Raw genomic sequence first — 27,956 nt, forward strand, 5'->3', positions numbered from 1 at the left:
AAACATGAGAAGATATTTTTATCTGACAAGACAGAGAAAGTACCAAAAGTGAAACTATAAATGACAGACAAAGGGAATGATTTGGAAAAGGATGCTTTATTGGATATAGAAAAGAAATTGGCTGAAGTTTTAAAAATTAAAGATGATATACAAATGACAAATCCAGAAAATGCCCTGGAAAATAGTTTCTTATTGTATCTACCAAAGAGGGTTGTTAAACCTTTGAAGAAGTCTATATGATGGAATAAAGAAGAATTGAAGTGAAATCAAATCTATAACAATATTTGAATGAACTAAAGATTAAGATTATTAGGAAGGAATATGAAGTTGGTTTAATTGATCTAGTTTAAAATAAGACTTTTTTTTTGCAAAGTTCTGGAAGCTCTTTATGGACTTTTTATTGACAATTGAATTGAAAAGGTGATGCTTTGTAGATTTGTTCATAGATAATGGATGGAATATGGGCTGAAGAGATACTTGCTGGTAACTTTATAGGGGATGAAGTGTTACTAAATTTGTTTATAGTTGTGATGTAGGTTGGGAATAGGTTTTTTAAATATATTTCCTATCTTATTATTTATAATATTATTTCTTTTTCGTCTTCCTTTTTCTTATTTTCTTGCACTTTTTATGCTTTTCTTTTTTCTTTTTTAAATTTACTTATTAGTATTTACTATTATAAGCAAAATCCTTAATAAAAAGTTATACTCAGAAATTATATATAGATGATGCCATAATTCTTTTCAGCTGTGTAAAGCAATGTGTAATAGAATGCAGATGGTAGATCATCCTGCTCCTTTAGTTAGCCTGCAGGAGAATATTCTCCTTTATGGACTGTCTGACTTGGCTTTTTCTGATATGATTGGACAGACCCACAATGAGTATTTCGATCCTAATCTCACAAGAAGAAGACAAGTAGAAAGTATGAGCTCCACACCTCCCACTAGTCACTTCTAGTAACTGGTCCTAAGAGGTGAATTGCTTCTGATGCCAGAGGTTCTATATTATATCTTTCTATCATCTTGATTTGTATAAATAATCTTAACCTCAGTGAATTTGCATAGTCCTACTTAGAGCTATCCCAATTGGTGCTATGCTTGTAGCTTGTAGCAGTTTATCTCCTTCTTGAAGACGTACTACTACTTGCCCCAATTTTTCATACATCTGCATGCAAATTAGATAACCAAATCAAACCACTCCATGTCACTTGATTGATTTTCCCATGCAGCTGGAAACATGAATGGTCTGTTCTGTAAAGTATAATAGTTGAGATAATTGGAAGTCAAATTAGTTACAGTAGGTGGCAGCATTTAACTGACCTTCACTTGGCTGATCTCAAAAAACCTAAGCAGGTTTGAAGTTGATGAATACCTGGAAAAGAGATCTTCAGGAACTTCCAGGGCTGTAGATAGACTAGGAAGCTGAGAAAAGATCAATGCAAACCAATTCTATGTTATTGTCAAGACCTGCATTTGATGTCTTATTATTTTAACTTAACCCCTGACACCTATGTGATACACACACACACACACACACACACACAAATTTTTCATATGTATAGTTCCTGTTTCTTTTTTCACATTGCAGAAATCTCCTTGGCATTTTATATATTTTTCCCTTTTGATTTTTTCCTCATGTATCTTGGATTTATGTATATGTCGTTACCAGATTTTGTTTGGTAAAATGGATAAACTGGTAAATGTGAGCACCAGGAATTGAGTGCAGGTTGGTGAATTGTTTTGAAGGATAGGAAGACCTCAGGTTTTGAGGATGGGATGTGGGGAAATTAGCACTGCATTTTGCTCTTGATCTTTTGAATTGCTTATAGAATGCTGGCATCTTCAAGGAGTGGAAATACAATATATGAACATCAGCTACATAAACATACATTGAAATTACAGCTCTGGTTTGAAAACTTCCTAAACTTTATTTTTGGTTACTGCGATTCTTTGCACAATACTGCATTGATCGATAGCTCTTGAAAAGACTAATTTATGTATGAAATATGTATTATACATAGACTTCCCCCCTCAGGAATATCTGCGAATCTTTGATAAGATTTATACCTGCTAGATTTTAAATGGCATGAATACATAAAGCTTGGCTCTCTATTGTTGCCATTATTAAAGTTTGCAACCGAAATTATATCTCTCTTATTGATCTTCAGTCAGAAGCTTATCTCTTATCCAGGAGCTTTTTGTTTCAACATTAAAATCACTAACAATTGTCTCCATAAAGGGAACAGCTTGACAGTAAGAAAATGTCAAAAGGGGCAGCAGGATAGTATAAAGGAACCGATAATCACCTTTGATAACTTTTCCTTCTAACATTATATGTGGCCATGAAGTAGAAGCCAAGCTTGAGTACATCTTTGAAATGAAACACCTCAAAGCTGATCAAAGCCCAGTTTTATGCAGTTTTGATTAGCTTGTGTTCTTCTAATCAAAGCTGGGGTGGTTCAGTTTCTCCCTGAAAAGAGAATACTTCCATTGCCTCCATGTATAGAAAAGATGATTTCAATTTTTCTTCTTCCAAAACTTCTTCTACTTTTGCAGACAGAAGTGTAGAAATAGGACACTTGGTGTGCAGTTTGAGATATGAGAGTGCCCAGTTCAGTGGTGGGTTGCTCCCAGTTCAGTCTGGTTCTATAGAACTGGTAGTAAAACCAGTGGGAGGCTCCGCCCACCCACCACGACATCATCATGGGTGATCTGCACATGTGCAGAAGCTTCTGCGCATGTGCAGAAGCGCGTGCGCGCAGACGCTCCCATTGCGAACCGGTAGTAAAGGTAAGTGGAACCCACCCCTGGCCTAGTTCATTTATGGTGAACCTGTTCAGAAACGCAACAGGGCTGCACATGGAAATCTGCACTTTGCCAAACACGGAAGCATATTTTACCGCTGAAAATAGGTACAGGCTAAATGGGGTTGCTTAGGAAAAGGTGCAGAAAAAAAGAAGAGTGCTAGCAAAAGTCTCCTGCTAAAGGAAATAACATACAAGAATGACTGTACTTCAAAAACTTAACAAGAAAAGTGTGAGAATGTTCCTATGGGTGTTTTCTTTTACATAAATATCTATCTACCGTACTATTCCTTTTCAGTGCTAAGCAACTTTATGTATCATGTAGAAAGTAACAAAGAGCAATCCAAATAAATTAAAAGGATGAGATAAAGGGGAAAAATGCAACCTAGTAACCCCTAAAACTATTTATTATATCCTCCATTCCAGAGGTGGGTTTCAGCAGGTTCTGACCAGTTCTGGAGAACCGGTAGCGGAAATTTTGAGTAGTTCGGAGAACCGGTAGTAAAAATACTGACTAGCCCCACCCCTATCTATTCTCTGCCTCCCAAGTCCCAGCTGATTGGCAGGAAATGGGGATTTTGCAGTATCCTTCCCCTGGATTGGGTGGGAATGGAGATTTTACAGTATCCTTCCCCTGCCATGCCCACCAAGCCATGCCCACAGAACCGGTAGTAAAAAATTTTGAAACCCACCACTGCTCCATTCTATCCTAGCTTTTATACTGATGCACAGTCAGACTGAGGCATGATTCAGACCAATGCACAGTCTCCTTCCTTCCCTCCCTCCCCCCCCCCTTTTTTTTTTTTAATTTGATTTATATGCCGCCCTTCTCCGAAGACTCAGGGCGGCTTACAATGTGCTCAGCAATAGCAATAGCCTTCATCCTTTTGTATATTTATACAAAGTCAGCTTATTGCCCCCACAAACTGGGTCCTCATTTCACCTACCTTAGAAAGGATGGAAGGCTGAGTCAACCTTGAGCCTTGGCGAGATTCGAACCCTGCAGTAATTGCAGGCAGCTGGTCTTAAGCAGCTTAATAACAGGGTGCCTTAAACCCTAGTACTACCCTAGTACTACCAAGGCTCCCCTTCTCCTTTCTTCCCTCCCTCCCTCCTTTCCTTCCATTATATACTTCTTTGTCTTAGTTTCAAAGACACACTGCATATATATTTGTTTCATTTGTCAATTCATGTTTTAACATTTATTCTTCTTTCATTCCAAGTCACCTTACACATAGTTATTGCAAAATGGGCCCATAAATGTTGATCTTTGTCATATCTTTGGTTAACTAAGGCTTTCTCCTTCTCCTTCTCCTCCTTCTCCTTCACCTTTTTGTTAAATAAATAAATTATGTGTGTGAGAGACATTATATTTTTACTTTAGTGTTTTTCCACAAGTGCGGGGCCTGCTTTGTTTTTCAGGTCAACTGAGACTTGAACCATTGGTGACCACATGAATTAACCAAGCAGTTTGTTGTTTTAGCCTGACATCATGGGCTAAGAGAGAGTGACTCTTCCAAAGTCACCTAGCCAACTTTCATACCTAAGGTGGAACTAACTTCTCCTAGTTTCAAGTCTAATACTCCTGCCTCCTTTAGAAGACATTAAAAGTGGTTATCAGCTTTGTTGTACATATGCCACATGCAGTATTTCCTGCCAACAGTAAGGACCGTACCAGCTAGTTTTTGCACACTTTGTGTAGTATGCAATAAGTACAATCAAAGTCATGCTTTACTCCAAGAATGTTCACACTGTTCTGATCTAAATATCAAAATATTAGAAGATGGGTTCTTGCATCCAATGAAGCACACAGAATTCATCTGGGAAATCCATTATCCCAAGAAATGTCCTCCTCAGAGTTAGCCACAAAATGATTGACCTAAGATGGGTCTTGGTCTCATCCAAATTCTTATGTTCCCTATGATTTACATTTGAAAGCAATAGTTTGGCCAAGGACAGCAGCAATGAGAGAAAGCTCATACTTGGCACCACTACACATGCCCTGTCTTTTTTCTATTGATAGTTACTTCTTTCTTTCCAAAGTCCTATCTTTTGCTCTCCATGGACTGGTCTGGCCAATCCAATTAGGCTTTTAACTCATATACTCTTGTTGACATCCCATCAATACAGTAGTACATGCAGTAGATTGACACATGGATGCAAGGGTGGGCTTCAAAATTTTTAACAAGGGCTTCTCTGCCCTGTTCCTGGGTGGGCATGGCCTATTTGACCTCTTGCACCATGGCGGGGGGCATTTTTGCCCTCCCCAGGCTCCAGAGGCTTTCCTCGAGCCTCCAGGAAGCCGAAAACGGCCTCCCCAGGCTCGGGAGGCCCTCAGGAGGCCGGAAACAGGCTCCCGAACTTCCGGTAGACCCATTTTTCACCCTCCCCAAGCCTCCACCATGGCCTGCACTTAACCTGCATCCAAAACGAGCTGTGTGGGGACTCCTGGGAGGGGGGTGGGGTAAGCGGGACCAGCCAGGAGTGGGATTTGGGGGTTCTCCGAACTGCACAGAAACTTAGCTAGAGCTTCTCCCAAATGAGGACTCAGTTTGTGGGGGCAATAAGCTGACTTTGTATAAATATACAAAAGAATGAAGGCTATTGCTTAGTGCATTGTAAGCCGCCCTGAGTCTCCGGAGAAGGGCGGCATATAAATCAAATTTTAAAAAAAATGTCTGTGACCCCCAGCAGCCCACCCCTGCATGTAGGACTGTTTTCTGCTAAATTCACATATGGAATTTGCTGAAATCAACTTACAGGCTAAGTAAATTTCAAATTGGCAGACTTATTTTTCCTAATTCCACAATATTCTCAATTGAAATTAATGTCAACAGTGCCTTTACATGAAAGACAGAAATAAAGAAAAAAAGCAGATCCTTTTGAAAAACATTGTAACTGACTCTCCTGGTTCTTGAATGTTTTTATGCATTACTTAGCTAAAACATATCAATCAATCGAATGCCTTTTATTTAGAATGTGTATGTTGTGTCATATTAGTTTTAGAATGCATATTTTAAGATCTATTTGAAGGTTCCCACATCCTGTAACCCTTTTTAGCATACTTACAATTGATAAACAGGGTATATTTCTCTTGATCATGGAACATGACTGTGTTGATTGTATTGTATTTGGTTTTCAGCTTTTGTACATTGTCCAGAGTTATCGATGAGATGGTCAGCCATATATTTTGCTTAAATAATAACGCTAACAAGTTATCTAAGTCATAATAGCCAGATATTTGAAAAATCATTATAAATACATTGAAAAGCACTGAATAACAAAAAACGCATGGTATCAATTGACTTATGGGAAGTCATTATCAACTAAAACCTGTTAAAAGGGTATCTCGCAGCCGTACAATTGTTATTTCATCCTATGAAAGAGCACTGATTTTTGAAAACCTGTAAATTGTTTCAAACTTGAGAATAGCTTTCCCAGAGTTTAAGAATGAAACCATGGATGAAATTAGCTTAACTTGCTATTAACTATATTAGTGATATAGTAGTCAGTAGCTTATTGATTTAAATAAATTCAAAAAAAGGTCCCGAAATAACTTGGAGAAGGAAGGGCCTAAAAAGAAAAAAAAAATATTAAGAAGAAAAAAAAAAAAGCAAGATGGAGCCCCACAGTTTAGCCATTGACCCAACTTGTACCATCTACACTGAATAAATAATGTAAGGGTATGTGGGTGGGTGTATGTGTATGTGTATGTGTATACACAGGGAGGGAGGGAGGGAGGGAGAGAGAGAGAGAGAAAGAGAGAAGGGGGGAGGGAGGGAGGGAGGGAACCATACAAAAAACATAGGCCGCCACCACCCACTTCGTTGTTTTAGCAAAGTTTTATTGACCATCCATAATTATTTTTTGGTCTTGAAGACCACATCTTGAATATCCAGTTTATTTGTTGATTTCCCGTTGAGAGTGGCCTTGCTGATACAAAAGTATGACTTTATGTCTGTCAAATTCTATGATCTTTGGCATTTTGACTGGAATGATGTGATTGAAAGTTAGTCTTATTAGCAAGCTTCCAATGATTTGCACTCCTACAAAACGTGTCTGTACCGTATGTAAATGTTCAGCACAAATCGGTTGTAATAGATCTTTCTGCACAGCAGCCATTTTGGCATGAAATAGCAGGACATGTTCAGGGGTTAGCAATGATAGGATTTATGGGTAGTCTGAGTCTTCCTCAATCTTGCGTCCTGGGAGTTTGAGGGTTCTGTGCAGGATCTTAGCTGTCCTAACAGTGAATCTATTGATCTATTGAGCAGAAAGCTCTGAAGTTGTTCCCAGGATCTGTTGGAGCTGCTCTGCTAGGTCTGCAGTTTAGCGGTTAGAATCCCTAGTGCCGCGTAACGGGCTGAGCTCCTGTTACTTGTCCCAGCTTCTGCCAACCTAGCAGTTCGAAAGCACGTAAAAAATGCAAGTAGAAAACTAGGGACCACCTTTGGTGGGAAGGTAACAGCGTTCCGTGCGTCTTTGGCATTTAGTCATGCTGGCCACATGATCACAGAGATGTCTTCGGACAGCGCTGGCTCTTCGGTTTTGAAACAGAGATGAGCACTGCCCCCTAGAGTCAGGAACAACTAGCACATATGTGTGAGGAGAACCTTTACCTATATATATATATATATATATATATATATATATATATATATATATATATATATATATATATCATATGTTCAAATGAACACTTCTCTTTTGTTGGTTAGTTAAGAACTTTCCTGTGGGAAAAAACGCCACCATGGATCTTCCCTCCACTCGCCTCCCCCCCCCCCCCGCACATCAGTATATTTTCACCATTCATTATTTATTACAGTTTTAGTTTCAGGTTTGAAAACAATTAAGGAGAGCATTTAGTATGAAAATTACCGTAATTGCTTGTTAATTGAGGTTATCTGCTTCACATTATTCAAAAAGCAAATTGTGTTGACACTTGTACCCAGAAATGATTACTTAATAAACAAAGTCAGAATGCATCACAAATAAAACACGGCTGTCTGCTGATGGCTACATTCATCTGGTCTGAACTGTTCCCAGGAAAGATGTTAGGGAAGATGTCTTTCCATTGTTTAAACTCATAATTACAACTGAAAGACTATCTGGATTCTGGGACATGGTACATCTTGTACAGTAGATAGGTGAGGGAATTGATCTGCAAAGATACTTTTATTCTCAATTGGCTACAAACGCTCCCTTCTTTTTTTAAAAAAAAAATGAAATGCTTGCTATCTTTCACATCTTCATTAGCATTTTTTTCCTTTCCATCCAGTATGCCAGATCTTCTTATAAAGGCTTCATCAAGCCTTAGAATACAGTAGTGGCCAAAATTGTGGAAACTTTTTGGGAAAAGTGTATTTTCTAAAACTAGCTAATAACACCACTTTTCTTTTGAGTAGTACCATAAAATTATATATCAATGGAAAGATAATCGAATCAAGAATGTAATGCAATAACTTTTATGAAAGATTTGCCATTAGAATAGCAGTTACAGTATAAAGAAGAAAAGTGAAACACGTAGAAAAAATGAGATATACAAAAATTATCACCATAGAAAAAACGAGATATACAAAAATCATCACGTCAGTTAATACTTCATTGGGTAACCCTTAACATGAATTACGGTCTTACAACGTCTTCCCATGGAGTGAACCAAGTCTTTTAGTTCTGCAGCTGTTATAATGTGAAACCAAGATTGAATGATTGCTTCTATTAACTGGGTTTTATTGCTGGGTCGCTTCTGACTAACAAGTTTTTTTAGTCAGCTCCATAGATTTTCAAATTGGGTTAAAGTCTGGGCTATTCCCAGGCCATTCCAGCAGTGGAATATGATTATCTTGAAACTCCAAAAAAAAAGTGGTGTTATTAGCCATTAAACCTTAAAAATACATTTTTCCCAAAAGATTTCCACAATTTTGGCCACTACTGTACATACAATGGAACTGGAGAAAGCAGGTCTCCCCATCTTCTCTGAGTGCTAAATTTGTGGTCAATCTTACCACAAATTGTGACACAAACTTAAATCTCTTTATCATCTCAAACCTCCAACTGCATTGACTCTTTTTATCTTAGTTACCTGTTAGCTGATTAGATTGTGATACTCTTTTACAAGCAGAGAGCAAGTTTGGCCTAATAGGTAAGATATCAGGCTAGAAACCAGGAGACTGTATGTTCTACTACTGCCTTAGATATGAAAATGGCTGGGAAACCTTGGGTCAGGCACTCTCTCTCAGCCCAGAAAAAAAATAGTTTTCTGATCACTAAATGTTCCATGAATGAAGCAAATATATATGTCCCAGAATAATGTTGCAAAATCTGATCTGGATTGGTCAATGGGACCAGAGCAGGGGTGAAATCCATCAGGTTCTGACAGGTTCTGGAGAACCGGTAGCGGAAATTTTGAGTAGTTCAGTAGAACCGGCAAAGACCACCTTTGTCTGTCCCCAGGAGTGGGGAGGGAATGGGGATTTTGCAGTATCCTTCCCCTGCCATGCTCACCAAGCCACACCCACCATGCCACACCACGCCCACCGAGCCACACCACAGAACCGGTAGTAAAAAAAATGGATTTCACCACTGGACTAGAGGTTTTGTCTTCCGAGCTTTCAGACTGCAGGCCGTCTTCAGGGAAAGCTCGGAAGACAAAACATCTTATCCCAGTGACCGACCCAGATTGGATCCTGCACTAAATATTCCAATTCTTAATTTAGAGATTCTTTTCCATGTCAGAGCAAAGTTGGAACATTTGGTGGCTGCTTATATATATGAAGATATCGCTCAACCACTGATCCATTGACTTGAAACTCAATGATGAGAAATTAAGATAAAATGAGTGAGGTACAGGCTATCAGCACTTTTGTGTGTTATAAAGTACAATTATATCCCCTATCTCTGAACAGCTGTACCTTACAGATGATAATAATTTACTGCAGCAGCCATTGGCCCAACACTGTGTTAATGGTGAAGAGAATCAAAATCAGGCAGTGATAAAGTAAAAGTATAGGTTGAGGAAGGCATGGAAAATTATCTTAAAGGATATAGGCACGGGCTGTGAGAATCAGATAGCAGTGGGTGCACATTGGGGAAAGTGAGTTTTCAATGCTATGTTTAGGCAACCATTGATTTCTTTCTTTTCTGCTCTTTTTCCTCCCGTGCCTGATTCTTGGTGATCATGAGACTTAGCTTTGTTCTGGACTGGTAGCCCATGGCAGCAGAATGAGGAGATGGGCTATCAGCTGAGATACTGAACATGCATGGGGACAAAAAAGTATAAAAGTTGAAAAGACATAGCTATTGAAGTATTATGTTCAAATCTGAATCAGTTCTAGTTTGTTCTAGTGGTTAACCAGGCTAAAAACTGGGAGACTAAATTCTAGTTCCATCTTAGGCCTAAAAGTCAATTGGGTGACTTTGGTCCAATCACTCTCTTTCAACCCCACTCACCTCACAGGGTTGTTATTGTGGGGGAAAGAGGAGGAGGAAGGTGTGTTGGATATGCTAGTCACCTTGCATTATTTATTTATAAGAATAATAATGGTGGGATATAAACAATTTTTTTTAAAAATGGGTTGGATGCTTGAAGAGAAAATGGGGAGTACTATATATTGTGGAACAAGTGAATTTTATTCAATGAGAAGATGGTCCTAAGTTATATAAGCACTTTATTTGCTAGAGAGATAAAGGATAAGGAATTTGGCTAGCCTACAATCTGATTGCATTCTTGTAACCAAAAATCCAAAGAATAATCATTTATAAAAATATCTACCACTGAGATCTATTTAAGTGAACATAACATTATTCTGTATTGAATTTTAAATGTGTCATCAATTTGCAGTTCTTATAGTGTGCAAATGTGCAATAATTATATTTTTGTGCAATTATTATAGGAGCATGCTTGTCTTAGACCTAAGCTGCGTAAATGTTGTTCATTAAAATTTCTTAAAACTTAAAACTACTTCTTCTTCTTCTTCTTCTTCTTCTTCTTCTTCTTCTTCTTCTTCTTCTTCTTCTTCTTCTTCTTCTTCTTCTTCTTCTTCTTCTTCTTCTTCTTCCCCTCCTCCTCCTCCTCCTCTTCCATAGACTTATAATTTTTTTTCATTAAACGATAGCTTTGCCAAGATCAGTTCTTCTCCTCCAAATTTACCCAATAACCTAGAAGCTTCTACAGTTATCTATTATATTTTTGAAAACAAATTCTACATGTGTATCATGTAAACCATTGAGAGATTTAAGTAGTTGGCCAAAACTTAATAAATCATCATCATCTCTACTACTAGAGAAATAACTCAGAGGTTGCAAAAAATAAGCACTTACTCATGAGCATGTTTTCTGGTTAATAGGACTCTTGATGATCATCATTAAAATGGCAATCTGAAATATTTCTCCATGATCGTATTTTTACAAATGATTACCTCATAATCTAGTACCAGATGTGTCAAACTGGCGGCCCATGGCCCAGATGCGTCAGCATAGGCCACACCCACACCAGTTCCGCAAAGGCAAAAAAATATCATGATACGTCACATGACATCACATGACGCGATCAAGTTTGACACCGGTGATCTAGTCTATGATTCAATGCTTCCTTTTATCCCACCCCAACTCAGCTGACCAAAATCATTTTGTGAAATCTGCTAAGAAGGAAGAGTTCCAACTGAAAGCAATTTCTTGAGCAGATTTCATTATATGGAAAGCTCCACCCCAAGTTTGCTTATTTACAACCACAGGCTCTGTAATGCCTACTAATTAGCAATTACTACTATTCTCAATGTTATGAGAGGTTTCTAGGCAAGAAGGGTATTTTTGATGAAGTACTGTGTTCATTTTCTCTTCACAAAACCAGAGGAAGAATAATCAGAAATGTTGGCTTGGAAATGATGCAACTGATTCTTCGACACGTTCTGGGGTAAAAATTACAAATATAACTTAATGCCCAAACTTTTTATAATACTTATATACTGGGGACAAAAAACCAAAAGTGCTTGTCCGTCAATTTTGAGGAATATTACAATGAAAACCACTATGGGGAAAAATTATCTTAGTCAGACATAATTATTAGATATGCTGTATGTAGGCTACACAATTCTGGATGGCCACTAGATGGCAGCAGTGTGATTCAGAAAACAAACTGCTGCAATCTACTTGCTGTTCAGATGTTTGCAAGCTTTATATGATAAGAATGTTACTAATAGAAAAAAATTAAACAAATTTAATATTTGCATAATCACTATATCCAAACAAGCTAGCAGAGCCATCAGGATTCCCAGCTGTATGAACTCATTTGAAGTAAAAAGACTACTACTTAACATGATTTCCAGCTTTAAAAATTGATGGGCTACACTTGATATTTCCTTCCCTACATTTCTGTCTTATATTTTAAAAGAAATGAGAGAATTAACTATATTCCACATAGAAATGTTGTTTTGCTTTGTTGGTTGTTTTCATTGTGGCTTATTTTATCTCTGTTTCATTTGTTGTATAGTCCTCAGATGTGCTTTAAGAAATGTTAGGAAAGATTATAATATAGAGGCATGCCTTATATATAAAAACGTAGCTATCAATAATCTCTCAGCAATACTAAGAAAATTATGTTTTGCTTTTCTAAAAGGTTCCTGAATCTCAACAAACATTTATAATAAGATATTTTGTTCAATCTGAAATGACAACACACAGACACACACACTTTTTTTTTTAACCTCTACAACCATCTTTTTCTTATCTACTAAAGACTATTTCAGGACAGGACTTCGTGCTGCTATTCTTTAATAAATCATTGATTACGGGTACAGGAGAAGGACTATATTCAAAATGTGTGCTTTGCTTTTTTGCCCGTCACTTTGTTTACTGATGCCATAACTTTGACTTATGAGTGTTTTTGTGCTGCATCGAAACAAGCTGCAGCTGTACCTGCGTGATGATAATTTAATTTATAGTCTGATTTCCATATTAGCACTTTTCTTTGTTCCTTTTCCCCAATTCCATGCTCCAATCACCGTAGTGTCATCTCCGTGATCACAAAATATTCCCCTTTCATTTTCCATATCATCATAATGGATTTAATGTCTGCTTTTTCTGAACAGCGTGTCACCTTCAAGAACTTTTTTTAAAAAACTACTGCAATCAACAAAAGAAAGATTTTAAGTAACAAATCACAATTTTGGTTGGGTATATTAAGCCTGCGTGGGTTTGATTAATCCCAGCCTAGCACACAATGTTAGCAGAAGAGAAGGACTTCCTGCAGAAAAAAAAAAGAGAGAGAGAGAGAAGTGATCACTTACAATATTTTGCAGGCTGCCCATCTAAACCCATCATTGCCTGGCACCTACCCACTCAGGGCAAGGTTCCAGCGAACTTGTGAGTGGGCAGTCTGCCATCTGAACAGATGGGCATGGAAGTAGGCAGCCAATAGACCATGTATGTGCATCAACTGTGGGTGTTGAGGGCAAGATTCCCAATGGAAAGTGTCCAAACAGCTGTCTGGCCTGAGCCAACATGCCGACGATCAAGGAAAAGTGCCATCTCTAAATCCTGCTGAGTTGGATTAACCTTCAAAAAATAAAAATTGCTTCTGCAGTAGCATAAGGTGAGCTTTTGGCTTGCTAAAATCTGGGAGAATGAATTAGGCAGGCAAGAGAAAAAGAAGCACTAATGAAGCATCCGCTAGAAGGGAATAAATATAGAGCAAAGAATATTAAAAAAAAATCCTCTTACACAAGGGCATCTCAGAGTAGATATTAGCTGGCAGTTTCCACCATCCTTATTAACTCTTCGGCTCCCGTAATAGCTCAAAATGAATCACACAAATGAGCAAACAAAACCCGTGTCGGTAACAGCAACATTGCTTTTGGCTATGACGTTTCTTCTTTTTCTGAGTGTTATTTTGAGTACATTGTTATACATTGGATAAACTAGTCTGTTTTATGGAGGGGATTGGCCCAATAAGTTATACCCATTGCTTGCTTATTATGGGGTTCTCCATCCAGGATGTAACATAAACCTAATTTGCAGAAGTGTCATAATCCGCCTTGGCCAGGTCTCTGGATTAGCATCTAAATGGCTGGTTCAAGGAGGGAGTACACAGAGGTGACCAATTTCTTCCTTTTTTTTTACTAGTATGGAGCAAAGATTTAACAGGTAGGGGTCTACACAAGGAAAATACCCTTCAGATCAGCTTATCTGATTGGCTGATAAGAATTTCTTGGTTATCCTCTGTGAAAGGGTAGTCTTCAGAATGTGCTTTTTCAAATACATTGTTGAAAGCAGCTAAATGTTTAAAAGCTTTTGCATGTGAATGTTACAACATAAAAGTATAATAATAGTGCCACAGTTAAAGATTGGTATGACAAAATCCACGGATGGTAATTTACTCATAGAAAAGGACTTCTTCCCACCCCCATCTATAATTTCTCTTATCTGAAACAGAATCTATTTAACCAGACCTCTGGAATCGATCTTGAGCACAGGCATATATTCCTAAACATAGAAGTGTTAAAAGGATGAAAAATATTGGAATGTTATGTTGCAGGTTCAGCCTTTCCATGTTGTTCCTATGTTCCAACTGAGGCTTTGTTCTGTGGTGTTATTATTGCATTTATATCAGAGGTGGGTTTCAGCAGGTTCTGACCAGTTCTGGAGAACCGGTAGCAGAAATTTTGAGTAGTTCGGAGAACCGTTAGTAAAAATTCTGACTGGCCCCGCCCCCATCTATTCTCTGCCTCCCAAGTCCCAGCTGATTGACATGTAATAAATCCAACTTCACTTGGAGAAATATAACTGTTGACAACATGTTGCATAAGGCTTTCCATCCAATGTTGTACTGATTATCACAATGCATAGTAAAGGAGGATTCTGTGTTCAAAATAATTGAAACATTGACTGCAAATATTTAATATTAGGCATTGTGCTGCTTATCTGACTCCAATGTGTGCCATTTTTTAAGTTCAATCAATAGTGTGCTAAGCTCTTAGCTAATCGCTATCTGTCATTGCAGGAAATAGAATTACGGGACAGGATGGTGCAACCAAGGCTGTAGGAAGAAAGACAAGCTCTGAGAAAGCTACAGAGGAGAGTTAAAGAAGAAAGGATAGATTCAATTATGAATCCAATTCTGATCCAAATACAAGGCGTTATTAAAAACTAAAAAGTTGTCTTATTATAGGAATCAGTGGAAGGAGCTTGGATCTTGGGTTAATTAAAAATATAAATACAACATATATAAAATATAATATAAAAAGTACATTTTGGGAATTGGTGGCTAGTGGTATTTCCATACGCAGCCAACTGTCCTATAAATGCATCTCAGTACAATATTGAACCCAATATTTTTCTTCAATTTACAGCTGCCTATATACCGGGCCAATAACAGTCTATATTGAGTGATCAGTCCTCCACTATAACAGCATGTCTAGCTGTCTTAAAATTTGAGTTTTGAGCTGATTTCAACCTTGGCCCTTTGAAAAGCCCCTGGAGAAGATATGATTCCTGTTATTTTATAGTGTTTTGTGGCATACGCTTAAGTTATGACCTGCAGTAACAAGAATACACTTACTTACATTTCTTATGATTCAATTTATGCTATTGATGTATTGGGGCCCTCTGAGGATCAACAATCATCTTTTTTTTGATTCTGAAGCAGTACCTGCACAGGCGTAAGCAAGAAGGAAGACTCTCTCTGCCTTAAAATGCCTATACAGTTTTGATTTATAACTGAATCAAGGGTCAAGGCAAGTGAAGCCATTATCGTTATTCTTAGACACTCTAGGGAACTGAACTGTGTCCAGAGGGCAGCATAGTTAAAAGGAGATATAAGGTGGAAGAATGTTCCAAATATTTGTTTTCATCATCTGACATTCTTTGACAGATTTTCACAAAGGAATGTGTGGTACCCTTGCTCTAAGACTGTAATAGAATTCTTCGTATTAAGCAATGTACAGTATAGTTGAAAGAATAAATTAAAAGCAGGAGGGACATTACTGGATGCCATCAATCTGTGAAAGTGCTTCATGGGAATTCTCCCATCCCTTCCGTTCCCTTCTTTTCCTTCCCTTCTTTTCCTTCCCTACCCTTTTCTTTCCCTTCCCTTCTATCCCTTCCCTTCCTTTCTTTCCCTTCGCCTTCCCTTCCCTTCCTTCTTTTCCTTCCCTTCCCTTCCCTTCTTTTCCTTCCTTTCTTCCCTTCCCTTCCCTTCCCTTCTTTCCATTCCTTCCCTTCCCTTCCCTTCTTTTCCTTCCTTCCTTCCCTTCCCTTCCCTTCCCTTCTTTCCATTCCTTCCCTTCCCTTCCCTTCCCTTCTTTCCATTCTTTCCCTTCCCTTCCCTTCCCTTCCCTTCCCTTCTTTTCCTTCCTTCCTTCCCTTCCCTTCCCTTCCCTTCTTTCCATTCCTTCCCTTCCCTTCCCTTTCCTTCTTTTCCTTCCTTCCTTCCCTTCCCTTCCCTTCCCTTCTTTCCATTCCTTCCCTTCCCTTCCCTTCCCTCCCCTTCCCTTCTTTTCCTTCCTTCCTTCCTTCCCTTCCCTTCCCTTCTTTCCATTCCTTCCCTTCCCTTCCCTTCCCTTCTTTTCCTTCCTTCCTTCCCTTCCCTTCCCTTCTTTCCATTCCTTCCCTTCCCTTCCCTTCTTTTCCTTCCTTCCTTCCTTCCCTTCCCTTCCCTTCCCTTCTTTCCCTTCTTTCCCTTCCCTTCCCTTCTTTTCCTTCCTTCCTTCCCTTCCCTTCCCTTCCCTTCTTTCCATTCCTTCCCTTCCCTTCTCTTCTTTTCCTTCCTTCCTTCCCTTCCCTTCCGTTCTTTTCCTTCCTTCCTTTCCTTCCCTTCCCTTCCCTTCTTTTCCTTCCTTCCTTCCCTTCCCTTCCCTTCCCTTCTTTCCATTCCTTCCCTTCCCTTCCCTTCCCTTCTTTTCCTTCCTTCCTTCCCTTCCCTTCCCTTCTTTCCATTCCTTCCCTTCCCTTCCCTTTCCTTCTTTTCCTTCCTTCCTTCCCTTCCCTTCCCTTCCCTTCTTTCCATTCTTTCCCTTCCCTTCCCTTCCCTTCCCTTCTTTTCCTTCCTTCCTTCCCTTCCCTTCCCTTCCCTTCTTTCCATTCCTTCCCTTCCCTTCCCTTCTTTTCCTTCCTTCCTTCCCTTCCCTTCCCTTCCCTTCCCTTCTTTCCATTCCTTCCCTTCCCTTCCCTTCCCTTCTTTTCCTTCCTTCCTTCCTTCCCTTCCCTTCCCTTCCCTTCCCTTCTTTCCCTTCTTTCCCTTCCCTTCCCTTCTTTTCCTTCCTTCCTTCCCTTCCCTTCCCTTCCCTTCTTTCCATTCCTTCCCTTCCCTTCTCTTCTTTTCCTTCCTTCCTTCCCTTCCCTTCCGTTCTTTTCCTTCCTTCCTTTCCTTCCCTTCCCTTCCCTTCTTTTCCTTCCTTCCCTTCCCTTCCCTTCCCTTCTTTCCATTCCTTCCCTTCCCTTCCCTTCTTTTCCTTCCTTCCTTCCCTTCCCTTCCCTTCTTTCCATTCCTTCCCTTCCCTTCCCTTTCCTTCTTTTCCTTCCTTCCTTCCCTTCCCTTCCCTTCCCTTCTTTCCATTCTTTCCCTTCCCTTCCCTTCCCTTCCCTTCTTTTCCTTCCTTCCTTCCCTTCCCTTCCCTTCCCTTCTTTCCATTCCTTCCCTTCCCTTCCCTTCTTTTCCTTCCTTCCTTCCCTTCCCTTCCCTTCCCTTCCCTTCTTTCCATTCCTTCCCTTCCCTTCCCTTCCCTTCCCTTCTTTTCCTTTCCTTCCTTCCTTCCCTTCCCTTCCCTTCTTTCCATTCCTTCCCTTCCCTTCCCTTCCTTCTTTTCCTTCCTTCCTTCCTTCCCTTCCCTTCCCTTCCCTTCCCTTCCCTTCTTTTCCTTCCTTCCTTCCTTCCCTTCCCTTCTTTCCATTCCTTCCCTTCCCTTCCCTTCTTTTCCTTCCTTCCTTCCCTTCCCTTCCCTTCCCTTCATTCCTTCCCTTCCCTTCCCTTCTTTTCCTTCCTTCCTTCCCTTTCCTTCCCTTCCCTTCCCTTCTTTCCATTCCTTCCCTTCCCTTCCCTTTTCCTGGTTTAACTTTCAGGCACAGAGTTTTCTAATGCATTGTCACTATTTTGTCACCGGTAGCTACAAGCTTGCATGTGCTGAAATCTAATGTCCACGGTAGGCCTTATTCATGCAGTTTGGACATTCCTTATGGTCATGCTCAGTGGCCTGACAATCCCAAAAGGCATGTGTTGTTTTATTATACTTATCGCAAACTTGCACATGGTGAAGTTACACTGTCAGCCTTTGATTTACAACAAGCTAACAGGCATATTTTTTGCCAAAGCTCTGATTTTGCAGAAACTGACAATGAGTTCTTTCTTAGATATTGGGAGGCTCTTGTGGAACAAAGATACCCTTTAGCTAACTTCAGGCAGGGAGACAAGGAAGGAAGGGGGGGAAAGTTGCTGAGCAAAATCAAACAAAACCGCACTTGCCCACAGATTTGGGGAATGGATTTTTCAAAGCTCTGGGTAAAGTGGTTGCTAACTGAAGAATACTCTTGAAATCTGGGAAGTGCCGATCAAATTAGTCCCCCGCTCAAAAGGAATAATCCAATGAATCCTCAAGCTGTCTCAATGCATAGAAAGGAAATTAAGAACAAACAAAAACACAAATCACATCAAACCAAGACATTTTGTGAGATGTGGGGAGGCAGTAGACATAGATGATATCTTAAATCAAGATGTGATTTATGTGGGATATTTGAATATGTCCCTATTCTAACCGTTGTACAGTTGATATGCATTAAATGCCTAGAGGAGGGAGGCATACACTGCACGCATTCGGCTGATGGTAATTCTTCTTGCAATCACTTGTATGCTGGAATAGCAAGTCTTCAGAATTAATTCTGTAATTAATGAACTCTTAAGAAAAAATATTCCTCCCTCCAGTGATGGAATGCTGCTGGTTTAACAACCAGTTCGGTGAGTGTGCGCTATGCACGCACATGCATGCTTTGCACATGTGCACGTCTAAGGCATCTGCGCTGAAAATGGAGCATTTAGAAGCTCAGCTGCTTACCTTCCAAGTCAGCAATGGTAAATAGAACAGTGAGGGGTGTGTGTGAAATCAGCTGTGCTGTGTGATTGAGATGAGCTACAAAGCAGGAAATAAAGGACAGGGTACAGCAGGGGCAGGTGGGTGGGGCCAACTGATTTTTGGCAGACTGGTTCGCCCAAACTGATCTGAACCAGCTGAATACCATCTCTGCCTCCCTCTCCTTCCTTCCTTCCTTCCTTCCTTCCTTCCTTCCTTCCTTCCTTCCTTCCTTCCTTCCCCCATTTAGCATCTACATAGAATAGTTTAAATTGGATTGTCTGTATTTACAGAGACGATGGAGTGAGAATCAAATGGCATATTACTTTGAAAACATAGCTAGCAGCCATGTGTTTTTCTTCTCTTTTTCCTCTCTGTGAAAGTTGCTCAAGGCTCTTAATCTAGAAGCATAATTGTGCCCACCAGAATGTGATTACACCTCCTCACAGACTTTGCCCATCAACATGACAAGGTCAAAGGTGGACAACCCATAGGACATTTACCATTGCCTGACACATTCTTTGAGCAGGCTTTGGTGCCACTAATAAAGATAGCCCCTGGATCTGTGATACATTTTGGTGGACAGTTGCTTTTTTAAAATAGTATGAGATTACGATACACAACTGTCTATTTCCTGTATATTCTCTAAGTGTTGTTTCTCTTCATTATTTGAAAATATTAGAATAACCCTTTTAAGAACAAAACTTTTCATATAGAAAAATATAGAAAAAAATTAGCATGGGACTTCACTAATTTCCAATATATGAATCACAGTAATCCCAAAAAAGCTACAAGAGAGGAAAATATATACTGTATATTTTTGCTGAGGACTTTGCCTGTTATTGGGCTAAAAATGGTTCTGCAGTGTAATTGTGTGTTTGCATTATCACTTCTTATACCATGTAGAAGGGGAATAACTGTACCTACAAACTGCATAGTTAATGATGTTTTTATGGTTTAAGTCAATCATGTGAAAATAGTCAAGCAAAATGATCCATTTTTAATTTCTGTGTGGTTCCAGCCTTACATTCATAGTCCTGTACCAGTTTGAAATCTCTCTCTGTCTCTCATCTATCTAGAAAAATATGTGAATTTTGTGATACACATTTCCGATACCATATGCATTTTGCAAAATAAATAGTATTTTTTTTCATAAATATAAATTACATTGTATACTAATTTCACTAATCTACTGTTTACATGTTCTATGTATAGATGTATTGATTGAATAGTGCTTTTATATGAATTTATTGGTAAAATTTGCATAAAGCTATTGATAACTTTTTATCGAAGACTGTTACAAAATTTAGAAAGTGTGAACTTCAAAATATAATTTAATTTTAGTTCATATCTGAGAAATTAAATAATTAGTAAAAATGCAAATTATTTGGCTGACATTTGGTTGACAAAGTAATGACATTTTCCCTGGTCTTTGCTTTGTACCCAGTTTTTGACATGTTGTAATAGAACTAATGCACACTTGCCACAAATACAATTAAATTAAATTTCATCATACTTGAATTTCATGCTTAACTCTTTCCTGCTGAACTCAGAGGAGCACTGGAACTGAACAAAGCCTCATGCCCTGCAGTTTTAAATTTAAATATAATTTAAACTTGTATTTTTTTTAAAAAAAAAAATAAAGTAAAGATTTCATTATTATTTTTTTGGCTTTATCATCCCCAATGCCTCCTCCTTCTCATATCACAGGTAAAATAATATTGATTAACTCCTAAAAATGATAGAATTGGGGTTTTCTTAATTACGGAGAAATGAAATAAAATTGTGCAGAATTTTGCTGTGATCTATATAAGAATATTATTAAGGTGGAATTGTTTAAGTGAAAATATGCAGACCAGAATTGACAAGTAAATATTAGTTTCAGATCCTTAGATCTTAGGATATTGAACAATATGGGGGAAAAGGATAAATAGAGTACCCTATTTAAAATCTCCCTCCCTCCCTCTCTCATCATCCATCCATTTATCCATCCATCCATCCATCTATCATCCATCTATCTATCTATCTATCTATCTATCTATCTATCTATCTATCTATCATCTATCTATCTATCTATCTATCTATCTATCTATCTATCTGTCTGTCTATCATCTATCTATCCTATCAATTCATTTTCAATTTATACAGGTGCATCCACCTTCATTCAATATCAATCCAAATTAAATGAAAGATCTGAAATCTTTCAGTTTTCAAAATCCACATCAGCAAATCATTCTTATTTACTCTCCATGTTAATAAAAGAGAAGCATGACACTTCTAAAAACAAAATTGCAAAATACAGAAAATTTGGTTTGACATTTTTTGTTCCCCAGAGGAGGGACTGCTGCTAACAAAAGTATTTCTTACAAAAGCTTGATTGCTTAAGACACAAAATATTAAGACAGAAAACACTTTAGGACACAGCCATGTCACCAGCTGTTACTCATTCCTAATGAAATTGTTAAGTAATATTTTTATAAGTAGGTCAGTGAAACTTTTGAATCTCAGAAAGTGTTTCATTTGTGGTTTCTTTCCCCCTTGGTAGTGTAGAATTAAATTAAAACAAGGCAATTAAATAAGTGTGAAAAATCAATATCTATCTATCTATCTATCTATCTATCTATCTATCTATCATCTATCTATCATCTATCTATCTTCCACAGTATCTCTCGGTGTGTGTGTCTCTCCACTATCTATCTACAGTATCTCTCTCTCCCCATCCATCCACCTCTAATTTACAGAGCCATCATGTTCCATGTACCATAAGCAGGGTACCTTACCTTAAAGCGTATTTCCACTGGTTTCTCTTTTCTCTGCTGACAAAACTGTTTAAATATCAAATACTGATATTTTTAATTAAAAAATTGTTAATTATGCAGGTGAAATTAATTGAAAATTCATGGAATTTTTTTTAAAATGTGAAAGCAAAATAAGTAATTTCCCCCTTTGTCCAGCAAGTAAAAACAACTTTAACAACGTATCACCTCTCTTAAAATACAACAATCTCTTGATCCCATATCTCACTTCAATCTGTATAAACATTTTTTAAAAATCTCATCTTCTACCCTAATTAGTCAAAGTCCATTAGGGGTTACCAGAAAGGTGGGAAAAACTATCACAAACCTGATCTAATAAACCTACTTGAATTCTTGCCTTTTATATTTATATCTCTTTTTCCTATCATTAAACAAATTCCCCAAACCTCATCATTCAAGTGTAGATGGTAACTGAATTGAACATTGGGCACTATCTAAGAAAATGAAATTCAATAGTGAAAAAAGTAAGGTTCTACATTTAAGCAACCCCCCCCCCAATGCACAGGTATAGTATATGTGGTACAGGGGTGAGTTCTACTTACCTTTACTTCCGGTTTGCAATGGGGCGTGCGCACACACATGCTTCACTTGCACGCACACGCACGCTTCTGCGCATGTACAGAAGCTTCCTGATGACATCGGGATCAGTGGGCGGAGCCCCCACCGGTTTTACTACCGGTTCTATAGAACGAGTCCGAACCGGGGGCAACCCACCACTGATGTGGTACCTTGCTTAACAGTAGTAACTGTGAGAGAGATCTTGGAGTCCTAATGGACAATCATTTAAATATGAGCCATCAGTGGGCAGCAGCTGCCAAAAAAGGCAACACAATTCTAGGCTGCATAAACAGAGGGATAGAATCAAGATCACATGAAGTGTTAATACCACTTTATAATGCCTTGGTAAGACCACACTAGGAATATTGCATCCAGTTTTGGTCTCTACGATGTAAAAAAGATGCTGAGACTCTAGAAAGAGTGCAGAGAAGAGCAACAAAGATGGTTATGGGACTGGAGGCTCAAACATATAAAGAACTGTTGCTGGAATTGGGTATGAGTTTGATGAAAAGGAGGACTAGAGGTGACATGATAGCAGTGTTCCAATATCTCAGGGGTTGCCACAAAGAAGAGGGAGTCAAGCTATTCTCCAAAGCACCTGAGGGCAGGACAAGAGCAATGGGTGGAAACTAATCAAGGAGAGAAGCAACTTAGAACTAAGGAAAACATTGCTGACAGTTAGAACAATTAATCAGTGGAATAACTTGCCTCCAGAAGTTGTAAATGCTCCAACACTGGAAGCTTTTAAGAAGAGATTGGATAACCATTTGTCTGAAATGATGTAGGGTTTCCTGCCTAAGCAGTGGGTTGGACTAGAAGACCTCCAAGGTCCCTTCCAACTCTGTTATTATGTTCTATTCTAATTGGTTAATGAACTCAGTACTTAGACAGCTACCAGTCACACCACTGGGGGAGAAATCACATCTAAAAGAACCTGGAATTGGATTCAAAGCTTACCATAACAACACAATAGTCCAACTAACCATAGCCAGGCCATAATCTAGTGATGGCTAACATTTTCCGGACAGAGTGCCCAAAGCCTGCGCACACACACAAATGCACGTGCATGAGCCGAACCCCCAAAATGCAATGCACATGCAGCCCTCCCACATGCACCCCACCCCTCACACATGTGCACCCCCCGCATGGACCCCACCCCCTGTACATGTGCACACCTCCTGCATGCCCCTCGCCCCTGCGCATGCACGGCAGAGACCCAAAGACCAGCTGGCCGGCGGGAGGTGGGAGGGGCGTGCACATGCGCAGCACAGCTGGACTGGGGCAACGGCTCGCATGTCATCAGAGAGGGCACTGCATGCCACCTCTGGCACACGTGCCATAGGTTCACCATCATGGCCATAGTCCAACTCTTCTTAACACTGTTATTTCACACACAAGTCTAAATTCACACACAAGTCTAAATGTCAATTGATCTGGTAATGGTATGCTCTTCTAAAACCTTTTTAAAAAGACTTTGGAGACACAAGACTTTTAAATATCTTGTGTAAGGGTAAAATGTTACAATGAGAACATATTCATTTTATTTACCTGAAAACTGCCACTAGTACAGTTCAAAGGGAATGTGCTCAGTTATTTTCAGTTCATCCTTGTATGTTAAATGTTGTTTGATTTGAGCCTATTCTGACTTCTAAATAAATACATTTCCAGCTATCTCGTCATAGACGGAATCATTCCCAACATACTATACCACATCTTGACTGCCTTGTCCCATTGGAAAAACAGGTAAGCAATTGTATTATAGCATTTACAATGCATTGTGCAATTTATACTTTAGCTTTTATTAATAAAAACAGAACACATGTTTGAAAGATGAACACATGTGGATGAAGATTCCTTATTATCTTAACAGGATAAAAGGGAACTAAAGATCTGAGCAAGGTTGGCTAATGATACACAGTTTAAATTATCCACTCAGTTAAAACAACTAAAAATAATATTTCAGCATTCTTAGTAAATATTTATTTGAGTAGTACTACTTTCCCAAAAACAGTAAAATAATAGTGTACAATAGAGGCATAAATTTATCTTTGTGTTATCCTTGCTACTTCAGGTGTATATATAATATATATAATATATATAAAATAATATATATAAAATAATATATATAAAAGCTTGATAATTATTTTTTTAAAAAAATGAAATCAATTTTGGAAGATGGCATTTATTGGTAAACTTTGGGGGATAGGAAAGGGGGATTGAATTCTCTTTGCTGTTGTCCTACATGCACTTCATGACCGTAGAGTCACAATTAATAGCAATAGCACTTAGACTTATATAACGCTTCACAGTGCTTTACAGCCCTCTCTAAGTGGTTTACAGAGTCAGCCTATTGCCCTCAACAATCTGGGTCCTCATTTTATCAACCTCGGAAGGATGGAAGGCTGAGTCAACCTTGAGCCTGGTGAGATTCGATCTGCCGAACTTCTGGCAGCCGGTGATCAGTAGAAGTAGCCTGCAGTACAGCACTCTAATCACTGCGCCACCACGACTCTTTTAAATTAAATGGAAATCTAGGCTAATTTTATGATTATTGCCACCAAAAATTAGTTACTATTAGTAGTATAATTACTTACTGTTAGCAACTAACAATATTATTAGTATTAGTACATTTTGAACTCCCCTTCATGGATTATTGCCTTGTCTGTGTCTTGAGAAACCTATATGCGGGTCAAGAAGCAATAGTGAGAACTGGATATGGAACTACTGATTGGTTCAAAATTGGGAAAAGAGTCCGGCAAGGCTGTATACTGTCACCCTGCCTATTTAACTTATATGCAGAGCACATCATGAGAAAGGCGGGGCCAGATGAATCACAAGTTGGAATTAAGATTGCTGGGAGAAATATCAATAACCTCAGATATGCAGATGATAGCACTCTAATGGCAGAAAGTGAAGAGGCACTAAAGAGCCTCTTGATGTGGGTGAAGGAGGAGAGTGCAAAAGGACATAATTTTGCAACAACGCATTTTGAACTAAGAATTTTTTCCCCAGACACAGCTGATATTTCTGGGGTAATATAGTTGTAACTAAAAAAAGTCAAAGTAACAGTTTTATTATCTAAGTAAAAGGAAAATGATCAACTTGAAGAATAGTCAGTGTAAGGCAAGTATGAAGCAGATCAGTGGTGAAATCCAATTTTTTTTTACTACCAGTTCTGTGGGCGTGGCTTGGTGGGTGTGTTGTGGCTTGGTGGACGTGGTTTGGTGGGCATGGCAGGGGAAGGATACTGCAAAATCTCCATTCCCACCCCACTCCAGGGGAAGGATACTTCAAAATCCCCATTCCCTCCCCACTCCTGGGGGAAGGATATTGCAAAAACTCCATTTCCACCCCACTCTGGGGCCAGCCAGAGGTAGTATTTGCCAGTTCTCCGAACTGTTCAAAATTTCTGCTACTGGTTCTCCAAACTGCTCAAAATTTCCACTATCGGTTCTCCAGAACCTGTCAGAACCTGCTGGATTTCACCCCTGAAGCAGACCAAGTAAACAAGTTGCAACCGCTGAAGTTAATAATAAGACATGCTCAGTTTTAGTCCAATAGCCACACAATACATCGGTTTATCTGACAATAACCTCCTCAGATATTCTTGCAAGTATGTTTTGCAGTTAGCAAATACCATACAAGGAATTTTTTTAAAAAAATATCAAACTCATATGCTGCCAAACTCCCAATTTATGCATGTATACTGCTCTTTCATTACTATTAAAAAAAGATTGAAAATTGGAGTCTATAATAGTTTTCAGTTATGCTTTCTATTGCCATGTTTGTATACTTAAAAGTATAAAACTGGTCATGATTTTTCAGTATGTCATATGCTGTATACAAATCCTTCCCATATGAATGTTGCCTGGTCCTATTGAAAGTTATAGAATCATAACATTCAAAGGGATTTTGGAGGTCTACCACAGCAGGAATCTTCATACCATCCAGATGTCTAAATTTTACTTGAAAACCTCAAGTAATGAAACACCACAATTAGAGACTGTTCCATTGTTATATTGTTCCAACCATCAGGAAATTTGTCCTTAGTTTGATTTCTGGGAGGAAAAGTGGAGAATTGAGGAGAGCTCTGCTGAGAGTTGAACCAACAATTGTACTAAAACAAAGAGCTGATGAGTGGGCTTCTTGCAATCTCTCTCCAGACAAGGAGAGAATGTGGGATCACCCACAAATGCTCCAGTCAGTTGCTTCTCATGAAGGGGTGGCAATGCAGTGTTCTCTATTGGGTTTAGAGAGCCATCTTGCTTAAACTGTGGACAACACTGTGTTCCTTTTCTAATATCTTTTTGGAAATTGCTTGCTAACTGCTTTTCAGCTATTTGGAACTGTTGACATTTGAGTTTCCTTCAATTCTTAGCAAAAGTTTTAAATTCAAGTTTAAGGACTTTAAAAAAATCTCTCAAAAGAGTGATTAGAATGTTAATTTTGGAAGGTTACAAATGGATAACGATCTGGATGGGTTTGAGAATAGATTTTGAAATTAATTATAACAATCCTTATAGTGAGAAAATGCTATAATTTTGAAGTCTTTAAAAATGATAGGATGATGGGACACTAGAGAGAATTTTGAAGACCGGACACTAGAGAGAACCAGAAGGAACTAAAGATTATAATTAAAGGAGAAGAACACTTAAATTTGACTTACTAAACAGAATGGGTAGTTGTGATGATTCAGCGGTTAAAGACGCTAAGCTTGTCAGCTGAAAAGCTGATAGCCCAGGTTTGAGACCTGAGCACCGAGTGACAGGGTGAGCTCCCATTACTTGCCCCAGCTCTTGCTCACCCAGCACTTCAAAAGCATGAAGTAAATAAATAGGTATCACCTTGGTGGGAAGCAGGGGTGAAACCTAGCAGGTTCTGACAGGTTCTGGAGAACCGGTAGCTGAAATTTTGAGTAGTTTGGAGAACTGGCAAATACCACCTCTGGCTGGCCCCAGAGTTGGGTGGGAATGGAGATTTTTCAATATCCTTCCCCCAGGAGTGGGGTGGGAATGGAGATTTTGCAGTATCCTTCCCCTGCCACACCTACCAAGCCACGCCCACAGAACTGGTAGTAAAAAAAATTGGATTTCACCACTGAGATGCATAGCATTCCATGCATCTCAGTTTATAGTCATGCTGGACACATGACCACAGCATCGGATAATGCTAGTAGTAATGCTGGCTCCCTAAGCTAAGAAACGGAGATGAACACTGCCCCCTAGAGTTGGACACAACTGGACAAGGGAAACCTTTACTTTTATCTTTAAACAGAATGGAACAAAATACGTTAACATTGGATGTATGAAGATATTTTTGAACAGTGAATAATTATAAGAGTGTCTGCCATTATAGATAGACTGAGTACAAAGATATGAAAAGGAAAAAGTTTTACTAGACAAGAGTGAACCTGATCTGAAAGTAGACTTAAAAAGGACAGGCTACAAGAATGATATAGAAAAAAAGATGCTACATTGGATATACTATTGAAATTGATTGATGTTGATAATGAAAAGGGATATGCAAATCCAAAATAATGATTGGGATTTACAAAAGAGACGTTAAAGTTTTGAAGGATCTTGTGAGAAGGGATTTGAAGGGTTGAAAGATCAAGATTATTAAAACTATAAGAAAGGAATATAAAGTTGGTTTATTTAATCAAGATTAACATACACACACACGTATGTATGTATGTATGTATGTATGTATGTATGTATGTTTAGGTCT

The 27,956-nt window shown here is 38.8% G+C and overlaps 1 protein-coding gene across 2 annotated transcripts in view; it reads left to right on the forward strand.

Annotated features, from left to right (window-relative positions):
• Nucleotides 1-27,956, forward strand: part of ARHGAP15 (Rho GTPase activating protein 15) — a 466,518-nt gene that overhangs the window by 27,939 nt on the left and 410,623 nt on the right. The window contains exon 3 of one of the 2 annotated variants that reach the window (XM_034424600.3): nt 23,898-23,972. The exons of the other annotated variant lie outside the window; for it this stretch is intronic. Coding sequence (XP_034280491.2) covers nt 23,898-23,972 — 75 coding nt within the window. The remainder of the gene's footprint in view (nt 1-23,897; nt 23,973-27,956) is intronic. 2 annotated transcript variants of the gene reach the window in all.

The sequence above is a fragment of the Pantherophis guttatus genome, chromosome 1 (genome assembly GCF_059756535.1).
Source record: "Pantherophis guttatus breed Tessera chromosome 1, ASM5975653v1, whole genome shotgun sequence".
NCBI lineage: Eukaryota > Metazoa > Chordata > Lepidosauria > Squamata > Colubridae > Pantherophis > Pantherophis guttatus.